This window comes from Apteryx rowi, unplaced genomic scaffold (assembly GCF_003343035.1).
Source record: "Apteryx rowi isolate R43461 unplaced genomic scaffold, aptRow1 scaffold_107, whole genome shotgun sequence".
In the NCBI taxonomy this organism is placed as follows: domain Eukaryota; kingdom Metazoa; phylum Chordata; class Aves; order Apterygiformes; family Apterygidae; genus Apteryx; species Apteryx rowi.
The window spans coordinates 562165-577441 of NW_020447275.1; the positions used below are offsets into that span (position 1 = coordinate 562165).

At 39.6% G+C, this 15277-nt stretch overlaps 1 protein-coding gene across 3 annotated transcripts in view; it reads right to left on the reverse strand.

The window, feature by feature from the left end:
• The window catches only part of SWAP70 (switching B cell complex subunit SWAP70), a 40772-nt gene extending 25937 nt beyond the window's left edge, over nucleotides 1–14835 (reverse strand). The window contains exons 1-4 of one of the 3 annotated variants that reach the window (XM_026070505.1): nucleotides 12487–12867; nucleotides 12189–12329; nucleotides 7718–7858; nucleotides 1434–1607 (exon numbers count right to left, since the gene is read on the reverse strand). In XM_026070505.1, the coding sequence (XP_025926290.1) occupies nucleotides 1434–1607; nucleotides 7718–7858; nucleotides 12189–12203 (330 nt within the window). In that variant the 5' untranslated portion in view covers nucleotides 12204–12329; nucleotides 12487–12867. Of the gene's footprint in view, nucleotides 1–1433; nucleotides 1608–7717; nucleotides 7859–12188; nucleotides 12330–12486; nucleotides 12868–14778 lie in introns of those variants that run through there. The other 2 variants (XM_026070495.1, XM_026070515.1) reach the window with 2 other exon arrangements.
• Nucleotides 14836–15277: the final 442 nt, after the last annotated feature.

The window sequence follows — 15277 nt, forward strand, 5'->3', positions numbered from 1 at the left end:
ACCAGCGCCCAGAGTTGGCAGCTCTGAAGCTTTTAACCATGCCAACAGATAATGAGATTTGAAATACTTATTCCCCCAGAAAAGCCAGGCGGCCCTGTGGAGGACACAGTGACACACCAGGGAAGTGAATTTGAGTCCCAGGTTCTACATTCATGGTTCTGACCTTCTACCAAGGCCAAGTCTGGCACCATTAAGAAAAGAGGTGTCTTAACTTTCAAAAATGTTGTCCCCATCTCCCAAAACTTAGGAAAAAAAAAAACAGGAAAAAAAGTATGAAAACTGTCCCATTTCTCATGGACACAGAAGCATGCCAGGTAGGGCCCTGTCATCACCAGTCTGGGTAAAATCTGAAATGTTACACAGAGTGGAAGTCTCCTGCTCAAAAGTAAGTGATAAGGCAAAGCTGGGCTGCTCATTTTGATAGGGAAGGGGAGCTATCTCTGCTTTACGGTTTGGCATAACAACTTAGAGTCACACAGTTATGCTGTTGTGGCACATAAATCAGACCGTTTTGATCTCTGACTCTTAACAGTGTGCAAAATGTATTAATTGGTACTTTGGTGCTGAACTGCAGAGCCCTGGGATTTCTGTACAGGGTTTTGCATGAGATTATTTATGCCTACAGTTCTGATCTTCCCTATCTTCCTTCACCCCTCCCCAAGAAAAAAGCACTAAATTTTGAAGATACTAAAATTCTCCTCTAGGGTTAAAATTCCTATCTGAGCTTTGCCCATACTTGTTCATGCACTTAAAGTATAAAGAGATCTCTCTGTTTATTCCTTCAACCGTTTCAAGCAGGAGGAGTTCAAATGCTGTTTGCTTTTGATCAGAAACAGACGTCATCAGAAAAGTTCATACTTCTCCTTTTCAGCAGGAGGGTGACATGAGACTGAACACTCATCTTGCAAATCATGATAACACAGAGCAGAAAGGAGAAATTTTTTCTCCAGAATCACACTCATGCGCCAACTGTGCAAAACATGTACCAACATATAAGCAAGTGCAGTGATTGAGAGGTCACACACATGCACTATTCATTAGTGAGGTGACAACCTCAACAGCTTGTGATTTGAAGCTGAGTGTGGTATTGGAGCTAGCCTCTCCAACATCAGTCAGTCCTCACAAAACGCAAAATTAGCTAATTAATAGTGGCCAAACAGCATGTTCCATTTAGTCCAAGCTGTTTAAAAGACATCAATATCTAAATATCTAAAGTGTCCTGTGGGGTTTTCCCCATATGCACCCTGGAAGTTAAAAAAAAAAAAAAAAAAAAAAGCAGCATTTGAGGCCTTACATTATTAAAAGAGAGGAGTAAAAGTTTTACATTCAAAAATTAATTTCTCCTAAATTCGTAGAGAACAGCAAACACTAACATAGCTTAAATGGAACATTAAGCAAACTGGTGTTTAACAGCACAAGTTTTTGTTTCTTACCTCTTCAGGTACAATGATTAAGGGGTATTTGTCCTCTGACAAAAAGTTAAAAATAACCCACACTTTAAATGCATCTTCATCACTAATCAGCAGAGGACTCTTAGAGAGGTTCTTTTTAGCACAGAGCGTCCAGCACATCCTATTGAATTCAACTTTGTCAAAGTTTCCTTGAACCTAAAAATGAAGAAATTGAAAAAAATATTTTTTTAAACATGCACAGACAGACACATAATAATAGACAGACAAAGTCTAACAGACAAAGTCATACAAAAAGCACTGAGGAAATTCTAGTTTTCAAGAAAAGTTATGGCCCAGAAAGAGTACTGTAGCAGCCTTGTCTGACTTCCTAAAAGGAATAAGCTGAAGAATTTCTTCCAGCAAAATCTGCATCCAACCTCTCCCAAATCTTCACCTTAACTGATTAAAAAACTACCTGCTTTTGTTATCCTTTATCATATCTAATATTTGTGCATACACATCTGTGAACTATTTACATATGCAAAGCTTTCATTTCCTCTATTTTATTTTAAAACCTCATTTATGTTAGAGATGAAACCTATATATCTCCCTACAGCTCTGCCATGCTATTTCTTCGCCAACATGAAGCTAAAGGCATGCTTTGCACTGTAATGGAAGTCTCTTGCGGTTTCGGAAAGCATGTGTAAGAAACAGGTTCTTGCACCTCTTCTGGTAATGATATCAATAATGTTCAGTGCAAATTTTCTTATGATAGACCAAACCACATTTTAAACGCATGAAGGACTTGATCAGTGAAGCGTATAATTTCCTATCCAGTCTGGTAAGTGGTCAAATATAGCTGAGGGTGAGCCACAGTGGCTAACTTAAAGTTTGACTAAGGAAGTGGATGAACTGATGTGGGTGGAGAGAAAAGGCAGAAGTAAACAGGAAGCCAACCCTATGCCAACAAATACTTTAAATTCAGTTTCCAGGACTAAAAGTGAGACCACGGAAGAAAACCATAGACCTTGCATGCTTTCAGAGTCAGACACCAGGGCAAGTGACATTGCAAGAGGCAGGCCACAGGTGACAGCTGTCCTTTGAAGAAGGTGGAAGCTGCAAGAGCTCCAGCTTCTACAGCCACAAGCTCAGCATCCAGGTTACTGCATGAGAAACACGATGTTAAATGAAACACTGGCTAAGCAAACTGCAGAAACACTCTTTGGAGGCAGGACCAGAACCAGGGTTTCCTTCTACGTCCTCCTGTTCGCCAGCGCCTCATCCCACGGCTACATTTGCCTGTGCTTTTCCCTGCCTGTCCTCACCACCTAGCCCAATGAAGCTTGACTCCTTTTCTAAAACAGTCACACCAACCCAGGTGATGAGCACTTCTGCCTTGGAAATGCCTCGTGATTATGCTGCTCCCAGGGAATATACAGGTGAAATGGGAAATCTCCTTTCCTAGAGCCACCAGCTGGCAAATGCCCTAAGCACCATAAATACAGCGGGTGGCTCTACAGCCAGCTCATATTTTGAAACAAGGTAGCTATCAATGATCCACAGGGAGAGGGTAGAGAAACACCTTGTGCATGGACCCCACACCAGTGCAAGGTAACTGGCTGCCCCAGTCTCAGCGGGAACAAGACAGTTGTTATCACGTGGCAGAGCAGGCCACGCACACCTGAGAAGCTGCCATTGCAGCCCAAGTCACCTACAGCATGCTACAGCCACCAGGACTGGCAGCAGCCAAGCAGGAGGTCTGAGGATCATTTTGCTGCAGGGGACTAAGTTCCGCCAGAGACCCAGTTTAGATAAGTAAATCCTTTTATCAGAATCCAGATTTGATTCTGAAATGAACTGCAAAAAGCGTGTCAATGTGGCATCAGTAACAGAGAGCCTATTTAGAAATTATTCAGGAAAAATAAACAGATTAGCGCACAAGCCCAGCTCTCCAAAATAACCATGATTCACTTCTGTTTTTTTTCTAAACAATTAAGCTGGCTGTTAAATAAAGGATATAATTCCAACATTGTTCTGGGGTGTGTGGAACTAAATAGTTCTCTTTATTGAAGAAGAAAAGTTTTCCTCAACAATTTCATGTAGCAATGCCAACTTTTTCTGGTGTATCATTTCTTCAAGAATATTTGAGGGGGTGGGAGGGGAAGGAAGAAGAAAATCCTACAACTAAAAACAAACTAAAACCAAACCACTTTAGAGCTAACTCCATAGTACAAAACTCTTGGCTGTGCTACTTTGACCTGCTTAGTTGGCAATGCTCCGCCCTGGGTGGCTACATTTTAATCGCTCTGAAGTAACAATTATTCTGAATGAATAATCTCTCCACGCTTATGAGAGGTTATTTCTAATCATCATTTTATAAATTGAAGATAATTGGATAGATTTTTCAAGTTACACTTGAAATTATTCACGAAGGTACCTCTAACTTAATTAAGAAGCTGTAAAGGTAGAACACTTCTTAAACAGGAGGAACTGGTGGCAAAAGAGCAGACAGTCGTAAATGCATATACAAGTTGCCTTTTCATGACATGAACAAAACATGTATTTATAAATTCAGACTGGACCAGAGACAATCCTGGAATTTCAATTTAAAGAGAATTACAAAAAATAGCTTTAATTACTGTGAGACTCTACTATGAACCCTACATTGAAATCATCTTGATTTGAAACTAAAATATTAGGTTTATGAAACTCTGTTGAGAAACCAGTATTTCAATTTTATTTGGGCAGAACACTCAGCCCTCTTACAACCAGTACGAATATCAAAGAATTCAATTGCTTGATTAACAAATGAATCCTTGTACAGGAAATTTTTAGTCTGCACTAGTACATGCTTTTTTAATTTTACTTCATAGGGTCTGTCCAAACTATTATATGTCTCTGTTTCATTTGGAAATTGCTATAGTACCCCACACTATTAACTGTATAGCAACTATCACTTATTTGTGTATCTGTCCAAATTATGAAACATGCAAGATGAATTGACCCCTCCAACCCCAAAACAGCTTAAACTCATAGAGATGGAAACACCATACTTAAAACACCTACCTTCCCTTTCCAAGAAGTTTCACAGAATAATCACAAGAAAAATACAAAATCCATAAAACTTAATAGATCTTAAATTTATACTGCTATGCAAAGTATAATTTACCAGTATCAGTATCTTAACCAAATAACTCTAAAATATAAAGAAATACAGAAAATATTTGGGTTAAGTACCAATGATGGGATCAATTCCAAAAACATACTAAACATTGGTAGTATAATTAGTATTCAATAAGTTGTCTGTAAGATGAAATAACCTAAGCTTTAGAATGATGTTCTTTGCTTGCCCCCATTATGCCTGTTCTCTGCTAAGTAAGGCATGTTGTAAAATACCACCATCAGCATCAGTGTGAAGGAAACATTTTCAATTGGTATTGAACAACATACATTATAAAATGGAACATGTTAAAACAGTTATGAAACAGAGTAAAACAAATTATGAAGACATGATATTGGCAAGTGACAGTTCCCTCCTGAAAAGGACAATTACAGAAAAAGAATAGATTTTTATTTCAGACGCCAGAAAATCCTGGATACATCTATCTGCCAAGTAATAAGCAGCAAGGTACTTTCAGGCATTATTAGTTATTCAAATTCCTTATTTGAATAAAGGAAATTAGTAGCTATGAACTTCCCTTTTCAACCTACTAACTTGTGCATTTCTTGATGATTCCTTGGTTCTATATAAAGAGGTTTTATTGCAGGGTAATGCCAGCACTTTAAAAAAAAATTACAAATTTGCATTCAAGTGCACAGGAGGAGATATTTCAAAAAGGTTACAAAGTCCTCTCAGTGAAATTATACAAGTTGATGTTACGTATCTGCTTAAAAAGAAATGCAAGGATTTATTCTGTAAATAAAATCTTTTGCTGATGTTTTAAAGCAAAATATCTGGGGATCAAAAAATTGTCTCATGAGAAGGCTATTTTTGCTCAAGTCAGTAAGAAGCTGCAAGCCCAGAAGAGTAACACACAAGAAAATGCATGACTAGAAATTGAGATCTTTCTCTGTATTTGTGGGTATAAAGCACTGATCCTTCTTTAGTAGCTTTGCTTAGTAGCACAAGTTAATAAGTTTTGGTCTGCGATCACCCCATCTAAGAGAACAGATTACTCCTTGGAAGAAAGAGAAAAGAGGGTGTTTCCTGTTTGCTTTTTTTATTTGTTCTAAACAAAGGTCTTTTGACACTGATTTAAAATCATCTCTAAAAGATGACGTCACAATCAAGATTTTTACAGTCCACAAAGATAGCCTTGTGTCTACAAAATTTGACTAACTTTTAGTAGGACATATCTTAACTGAAGACATTTAATCAGGATTAAATAACATGAAGTTACAGGCTATTTAATTCTGTTCCTTAACATTTTCATGTTTTAAGATAAACTAATGGTATGGGCATACGAGCCAACTATCATAAGACAGATTAGGGTATGAATAAAACAGCTGAAGAAACTACATGCAATCATACTATTTCCATTGATGAAAACAGTAGCCTGTCCTTTGTTTCTACCACAGGGTAAGAAGGTACACCAGAGTAGCCAAGAACTGTAAATTCACACCTTTGCTCACTTCAAGTTAACATGTTTATGTAGCCAGGTCTTTCATTTTCAATTTAAAGTGTTATTTAATTAATGAATTCACTCCTCATTTCCCCAATTCTCTCCCTATTCATCCTATAAACATCCTTTAACAACAAAGCATGTTTATATTTGAAAAAGCCTTCCATCTCCATCCTTTTTTTTTTCCTTTGATTTAATGGCTTGCTATCGCCTACGAATGACATTAAAAAAAACTGTGGTTCAGACTCTACAATTGTAATCCTTCAGTCAAAATAAAATAAGGCCCCTTCTTTGTCCACAAAGTTTGATCTCAGCAGAATCTTACAGGAGCTCGAATAGCCAACGCTAAGTGGAAATGAAATGATAGACTTCATAGGGACAAAGCAAGGTGCTTCAACAGCAAATAGCCAAGACAGTAAACAGATATCTTCACGTGTAGCAATGGCCAACAGCTCCCACACATAAAACAGGACACTATTACTGGGTACGAAAAGAAACACATGCTAGGGGGGCAGAGGTTGATGACTGGTAAGAACAGCACAGATGGGCAGAGATTAACCTCACAGCTCACACATCTTAGCCAGATTCATGATGCTTCTCTTGTTTCCAGGCTGCCAGACTGCATCTCAGGTATGTATCACATTTTTCACCAGTATTAAATATTAAATGTAGTCTAAAAACTTCAAGAAGCAGAAAAATTAGCAAACTGGGTTAAGGAGTTAGCATAATCTGCAATTGCCAGATAGAACTTTTCAGACACAGATCAGTTCAGGACTTTTTAACATTATAAAAGAAAGCATATATGTATCTCTGCAGCCATAGTATCAATATTTGAGGCTTTATGGTGTCAGTCCCCAAGCATAAGAGAAATCAGTGGTACCGAAACTGATATGTTCCCATTATAACATCAGCTATTTTTTACTGCCTTCACCAGTCTCTTAAGAGAGGTTGTCAGACAAAAAAGCAAAAAGGTGATTTTTTACTTTCCAAGAAATTCAACCTAACTCTCCCATAGAGAGCTCCCAGAGAACAGCTCTGGCCCAGTGACCTCCTCTGCTTAGAATGAGGTGGAGAGGGGACTGGGGGAAACACTGTGGCTTTCCAGAGCTTCCCCCAAACAACGCACAGTACAAAAGCACAGACAACTGAACAGTGCTCAGACTCTACAGGAAAGAACCTGGAACACCAAACTTATCAGCACTCCCTGATGTCACCCGCTATAACTATTCTGGGGGATCTGTCAATCAACATATCTTGTGAACCCACATTAAAGATATTTCTGCCCTTCTTGTTTGCAAAGGAGACTATGACACCACTCTACTAAAAACAGTATAAAGCAGGACAATCTATAGCTCCAAGACACTTCAGCATACATTTAAACAGAGGCTGTTTAGTAACATGAACACAGTTTTGCATGAGCAGAGCTTAGAGAATAACCAGATATAACAGGAAATAGAAACCAAAGAGAGAGGGGAAAAAAAGAAAAAAAAAAAAGTATAAAACTGTGCAACCTTCCATTTTAAAGCAGAGACTCTCCTGAGTATTTGTCCTGCCACGACCAAAACAGACACACTCACAACTAGATTTTCTTCAGATCAGTATGCCTCTTGCAAGGAAAAGTCTATTGTAAAGATAAGACCCTGAGTTAAGATACTAATTCAAAACCTGATCGAGGAAAACAGAACACAAGAATTCAAAACTTACCTTTTCCAAGATGAATTTATTTAAATAAGGCATATAACCCTGATTGGAAACTGGTCCTTCATCATCATCCCTAAAGTGCTCTTCCAAGGCCACTGGGTCATGGGGAACATTCAACACTGTGCACAAATTGTGAGAGAGGACCTAAGAACAGAACAGAAATCAGTGATACCACTGTTGACCTTAACTCCATTGCATTTCCTCCACAGGAGATCTGTGACTCCTGAGACTGCACAGAAAGTGACACCTTCTTGTCAGCAGGAGTTTTGCCCTGCGTATTTTTGTCAGAAGGCAAAATATAACTTAAAAAGTCAATTCCCAAGTATTCAAATGCTTCACATGGTTACACTTTTACAAAAGCACTGTGATTATAACAGGTTCTTTACTACATAGGTGCAAACATACCTACAGAAGCTACCCTTTGTATGCGTATACTAACGCATCTGAAAACCTGAAATATGCCAGAACACCAAAGTAATATTTACACAATGAAATTAGACACTTGGGGGAAAATGACTAGCAACCTCTAGCCTTTGAAATTACAAATATTCATTATTTAGTGAAAACAATTAATGAAAAAAACAGTTCAATTTGTTCCTTTAGTTTACAAAGAAATGACCATTCAAATTAAATGCTTGCTTTTTGACTACTTTTCAACATTCACACTGTGTTTCAGTTGGTAGAGGAAAAGCAGCATCACAAAAAGGGGAAGGGTTTAGATGTGCTTCTTGAAAGTTTTATTTTAAAAAAGTATTTGCATGAATTATGTCAAGAATTTAATGCCCACCACCCTCAAGTCTTTCTTGAGAAATGACCTTCAAGAAGAGGCTACATGCTTGATTAGTTTTAAGGAAGTACAAAACTACTGAAAACTGACTGGTAGTCAATGCGCCTTAAGTTCTTCAACTTAGGCCGAGTTTTGAACACACAAACTAACACCTTGGTACCAATGACAGGAACACAGAACCTGAAGAATAGCTATTTCTGTGCCACTAGCACATTTATAAGACAAGGTGACCCTCCTTTTGCTTTTCACATGTTCCTGTGAGTCAGGTTAGTCCCGTGACCTGCTCCCTAACAGGCCTTAGACGTGCTGGCATTGAGGACCTCTCACTCTTTGGGATGATGCAGGGCTAAGCCTCTACAGACTATGCACTACCTACTGGATCTGGCTAGAGAATTTAACCTCACRTGTCCAAGAATGGGCTGCATTACAAAATGTCATGAAGTAGCAAAGGCAAAAATAAAGAAAAAAAATTATGCAGAAGTAAAACAGACTGCATTGTTAAAAATACATGTTGCTTCTTGCATTTTTTTGGATCAAAAACCAGTGAGGATAGACTGCAACTGAATGTTTGGTACACTTTATTTTTTCACTGTGTGGTGCATAATTCAAAAAAACAGAACCAGATGAGGCAGAGAGAAAGCAGTAGAAAAGGGGTAGCTGCAAAGGAAGATTAAAGTCTTCAGAGCCTAGAAAAACAGACATATGCCACACACACACAAAATCTGCTTTTTTCCAAAATAAAACAAATCTCAATGTAAATTTACTTTTCTTATATATGCTAGGAGACATGCAAAGTCTAAGCACTAATTAGCACAAAAATCTCCAAAGACATCCCAAATATCAGTTCAGGGGACCATTCCTCTACACACACCTCCAAAGCTGCATTTTCTTTTAGAAAAGCACCCATTTCCATGAGAAATATCTATTTTCTTACTTGTAAGCTAAAATTAAGCCACTAGGTCTAGCCACATGCAAAAATTTAAGAACAGAAAAACAAGAGCACCAGCAATATTACAAAAAAGCTGTATTTTCCAAAGCAGTAAAATTGTATTGATAAATTTTCCACATTTCACACTTCTCTCCATCAGGGGTCTATTCCCCTTCAATGTATCCTTATTTTTAACAAAAAAAATAAATCAAGCATTTGAGTCTATGCGATTTACATGTGGGGGGAAACTGTATTATAATGTTTCCCCCTCTATTTAAGGCTTCCGTTGTTATTTATGGAAGATGGATGGATTCTTGAATTTCTGTGAGATAAAGGTGAACTCAGTTTTGCAACTAAGCTGTAACTCATACAAATATTTTAAAATGTAACTGATTTATGAGATTATTATCAAAGTTACTTAAATTCTCAATAAAACACTTCCTCACTGTGTACTTTCTACCTATTTCTCTTCCCTCCTTCTTAGCTTTCTTGCTGTGCTTGGGCTGTCAGAAACCTGTGTGGTTTCAGCACCAACCAGCTAATTACCATGAAAGAATGCCACTTTCAATCATTTTCTAAAATCCACCTTATCTGCGATCTCTCCTATGCCCAGTGCTCTCTTTTCATAACTCAGGAAATTCCTCAATGCCTGCCAAAGTTTGCCATTCTTTAACACGGCCAAGCTCCAACTGAATTCTTCAGCTACAGGTTAAGCTTGAAAAATTCTGCACTGAGTTCTCATTTTGTTTTGTTTTGTTTAAATCACATTATATGGACAATCATACAAGCTATTTTAATGATCTATATATATATATATATTAAAAAAAGAGTAACAGTTGAGAACTAGTTTAATTAGGGTACAAAAAATTGCCTTGTCTTGCAGAAGCCCTGTCAATCATGAGGAAGTTTTCCACCCGTAAGGATTATTCTCCCCATGTCCACATGGTTGCTAGGCAGCTTTTTCTTTCAGCACTTAATATGCTCTGGATGCCACGTTCAACAATCTACCTTCACGCCAGAGCCAGCTCCTACCCTAAGCCAGAAATTGTCTCTCTGTGCTGCAAGCAAATGGATACACCAATGGTTCCCAAATTGTAGTCTATGAGACTACACAGTGTGGCCTGCAAAGGGTCCACAAAAACAGTGCGTTATTGGCACTATTTTTCCATTTTTGATTAAAAGTTTCATAACAAAGATGCCTAGTGGTGCCCAGGAAATACTGAAGTTTGTCAGTGTTTTGCCACTCTTGCTGCAGGTAATCAGATGAAAGAAGAAAGCTGAACACCAAAGGTTCAGAAAGTGCTGTGGCACCTTGTTACAGACTTTGGATTTACTTTATTTATTCCCATTTTCATGCTGCTCAACCTGGAGTACCAAACGCCAGCACAACTCTGCTTCTCCACAGCTGCTCCCCTCTGAACTCTGATCTTCCAAGATGTTATCTTCCAAAACTTGTAAACACATCCTGAATTGATACCATCTGAGTAGTTCCATTTAACCTTGTCCATAAAACTGATCTGCATTTCTAAAAGGGAGAGAAAGGTCTGCTAGACTATTTATTGCTCACTGACAAAAATTTGGCCCAAATCATAGCATGACCCTTAACAGAAGAGATTAAAGGTACAGTGGCTATCGACATTTTCTTCAGTGCTTTTTTCTTTTTCCTTTCCATCTTTCAGGGGGGTCTTCTCCCTCCCCACCTCTTTTAAAGATTTTAAAATGCTGGTGTTACAGAAGCTGACAGCTCCATTCAGTGGCTCTGTGTGGGTTCATTCCAAGACATTCTTGGCTCATCTCTCTCCGAAATCCATGTCAGCAGCTAGCCAGCCAAATAAGCCTACTCACAAGTAGTTTCCCTTTTCCTTTTTTGATCAGTGTGGACACCATCACCACGTAGACCCATTAGCACAAGCACAGGGTCTTTTCAACCAGGGTATGTCTAAGCATTCAGTTTCTTGCTTTGTAACATGTCTAAGAGACAGCCTTCTTATCCATCCATATAGCAGACACTTTATTCAGACTTCTCATGGTTAACATCTGGGTTTCCGCGGTGTCCTCTTTTCTGGCCCTGAAGAGTGCAATCATGTGCAGGCTTTGACAGCTCAGAGCCGTGAAGCTAGGGCCACTCTCCTTGCCTCTGCTGCCATCAGCCCACCACTCGGTTCCTTCATTTGCTCCCCCTTCTCTAGGACACTCACAGATCATTTGTCATCATTTTCAACAACCTCACCCTTCCTTTTCCCCTCATCACCAAAAAGCTTCCTTTGGACCCCCATGATACACTGGTGCCATTTTGCATATGCCGAATTGTGGTTGGAAATGCCTTTCTCTTTTATGGCTTCTGACACTTAGGAAGAGCTCTCAGTAAATATCATGGATCTAATAGGCCTTTCTTCAACTTGTTCTTTGAAATCAGTTGACAAAACCCTCAACAACAAAGGTTAAACAGGCTACTGATCTACTGAAAGCCGCTCCTCTCGAGCTCAGTAACACGGCCCCATTGGACCAGTCGTTTCCTAATGCTCCCCCTCGTTCACTCTACAAGCTCTCTTCATCTGCAAACTCTTCCGGATGTGTGGCATCCCTCCGTGGTGCATTTGCACGGCACCTAGCACCTTATCACCAGGATTCCCAACTGCTACAATACTACAAATGCATTTGATTCCAGTTAATAACGTAACAGTACAACTCTCTCATAATGAGTCATAATGACTAATTTCCTACCATCCTTCAATGTTGTACAAAGTCAATTGTCTTACCGGGGTCCTGCCCATTCATCACAGATTCTCAGCCTTTCCAGTTCTTTACTGCATTGTTCAAGGTCTTCCTCTCTATTTGGACAGTCCCTCTTGCTCCTGATTACACCATTCTTCCTCTTCCCACCAACTACTGACTTCCCACTTAGCAAAAAGGCAAAACAAAGATAAGAAGCATAATAAGCCTATATCATCCTACATACAGTTAAAGACTAGTTTACGTTTTCTACACTTGACTAGTAACTTTGGTCATCCACATTTTATGGGCTCGAATGAGACTGGATTTTCACAAGATACTCACCACCCACATTCTGCAGCTATCAAATCAGGAATCCAAGACTTTGAAAATCTAGCCCAATGGTAGCAAACAAAACACAACAAGAATGGCCAACTAGCTCCACTGCCAAAACACAGACAAATCACAAAGCATTGCAAGGAATAGCTTCCAGAAAGATTTTAAAAATGATTTGATATGTATTATTTCCAAGATCCAGTCATGCAAATATACTACAAGGCTGCTAAGTGTATTGACATTTAAAACTATAGTAAGTGTTTCAAGATCTGGCTAGAAAGCAGGCTGAATGTTGACACATCAGAGAAGCTTTCAAAATAAGTCAATTTTAAAATTGCAGATTGCAAGAAAGGTGAATCTAAGTTAAATATAGGAACACAAGTATTTGCATGTAGCTCGTGTTAGAACCATGACAACAGCTATAATTGCATCCACAAAAATTATAACTTTAACCTTGCTATAGCATTGTTGGAAAGTGCTCCTGAAATACACGGACAAAATAATGATTGTGTTCATATGTAAACATATGATTTTAGATACGCAACAGAACACATATTTCTGCTGATGTAAAAAAAAAAAAAAAAAGGATGAAATCTGCAGCCATTGTAACATTAAAACTTCTAGAGATTACTGATTAGAAAAAAAAAATCAGTGCACACTGGAAAAAATATTCAAAATTACACAGAGGACTGATTTTGCTGTCTTTTCTCTTAGTAAGTCAGACAAAGGATACGAATGGATAAAGGACATCTCATGAAATCCTTATTATTCCAAGCAAGTCCCAGTTTTTCCTCCAAGACTTTGTTCCATCTCCAGACTAAGGAACAGAAAGAATTTACTTGGCTTCATCATTTTGCTCTAGATATATTAAAAATAATGCATGATTTAAACCCTTCATGGTAGGGTCTCAGCTGCATAACACACATTGATTTTTCTCATAGTATTTTAGTACCATTTCATGAAAGTGATTCATTTTCACAGGAGGACCAAAGATCACTCTCTAAAGAAAGTTATTTCTAGTTTCTCTACCTAACAAACACCACATTACAGTTAGGCCCTTCTGTGTGATATGATCGCAATACCTTATACTGGATTATACAACCCAAAGATCCAGTCTCAATAAGTTTTCTTATTTTTTTTTTAGAGTGATGGGGTGACAGTTCAGCAAGTTACAACATTTTCATGCTGTTCTCAGAAAACAAATAGATTTCTAACAAACTTTTCAATAACAGAAGTTTCACTAAGTTATTAAGCAATTATTTCTAATGCCACAGATCTCTACTAATTCATTGATCTCCAAGCCTCACTGCCAACTTATATAGGCACTACATCTCACTTGTGGTAACGCGGACGAAAAATGCAGTATTGTGAAATACCTTCTCCATGCAATATAGCTGTAAATCACCTTGTTGGGAACCTCTTTTTTGCTGTTCTGCCTACCCCTTCTGCTGCGTCAGGTGGAGCTACTGCCATAATAGCGCATTTTGTCTCTGCAGTAGGACTCTCAATTTGACGCTAGCATTTACCATTTGCCATAAAAAGTCTACAAGAGAAGACTCCCTATCCCCTCCCACGTTTCCTGAAAACTAGTTCTTGGTGGCCATACGGAGCAGCCTCATTTCAGATTTGCTTCTCCATTCCCAGATCCTCCACTTGACACTTCCCTCAGGAGCATTTACATAGTAGGGAGACCTGCACTAAGACCCATTATTTTTTCCCCTTCTGTCTCTCACACAGACAGCATGAAACATCAAAACTGTTTAGGAAGATATTTGGTGGGTAATAAGGGGACAGGTTTAATTTCCTCTCTCCTTTTCATTTTTTACCCTTTTTAAACACAAGCATTTGTAGACATGGGAATCTATTAAAGACAGCAAAACATGACAAGACAGGTACCATCTGTGCTTTGGTTGCAAATACAACTGTTGCTCTAATCCAGCTAGTTCAGCCAACAATCTTAGAGAAGAAATGACAATACAGTCATCAGAGCAAGCTGTACAGACCCATCAGGATCCTGACCTCTTATTCAACCATTTAATTCACCCCAGAGCCTGCATCACTCAGATAGCTTCTTCGCCGACTGACACGCCAACGTGTGCGACTGACACACCTCCTGTGTGAGCGCACAAACCAAGGCGGCCCATCCAAGGTGTGGTAGCAAAACAGGAAAACAGAATTCCTTTAAAAAACATGCGTCTCTGCAATCTATTTAAGTTAGTCCTGCAATACTACAACAAAAATACTCACTTTCATGACACTACAGACTACGAAGGCCACGATGGGCCCAGGGCTTGCACTCACTTTTAGCCTGAGCTCACAGCCAAGTCTGGCTTTTATCCTCATCCCTGCTACACACAGCTTCGGGCTGGGTGAGGCGGCATCGCACGCTCCTATCACTCGGGGTGGAGAAAAGGAGAAGAGGGATGGGCTGCTCGCAGCAGCCAGCGTGTTGCAGGCACTTATCGCACAGTGCTCCAAGCGCAGCTCACGAGCAGCTAGCCAGATCGCTCTTCACAGCACCGCCACGGCCACTCCCGCTCCCCGAGTTAGACCCGTCAAGTGCTCCAACTTCAGCTAGCCGCCGCAGCTAACGCAAGCGCTCAGCAGTGAGCGCAACGACCTCCTGTCTCAAACGTCAACAGGTGCCGCGCTCTGATTCCAAAGGTTTCCCTGGAGAGACTCCCGCTACCAGTCCGAGGCGGAGGCAGTGCGGCGGCGCGGAGCGGGGCCGGGCCGGGGCGCTGCGCTGCCCGGGAGCAGCGCCCAGCGGGGGAGCCTCCCCACGGACCCCGGCCGCCCC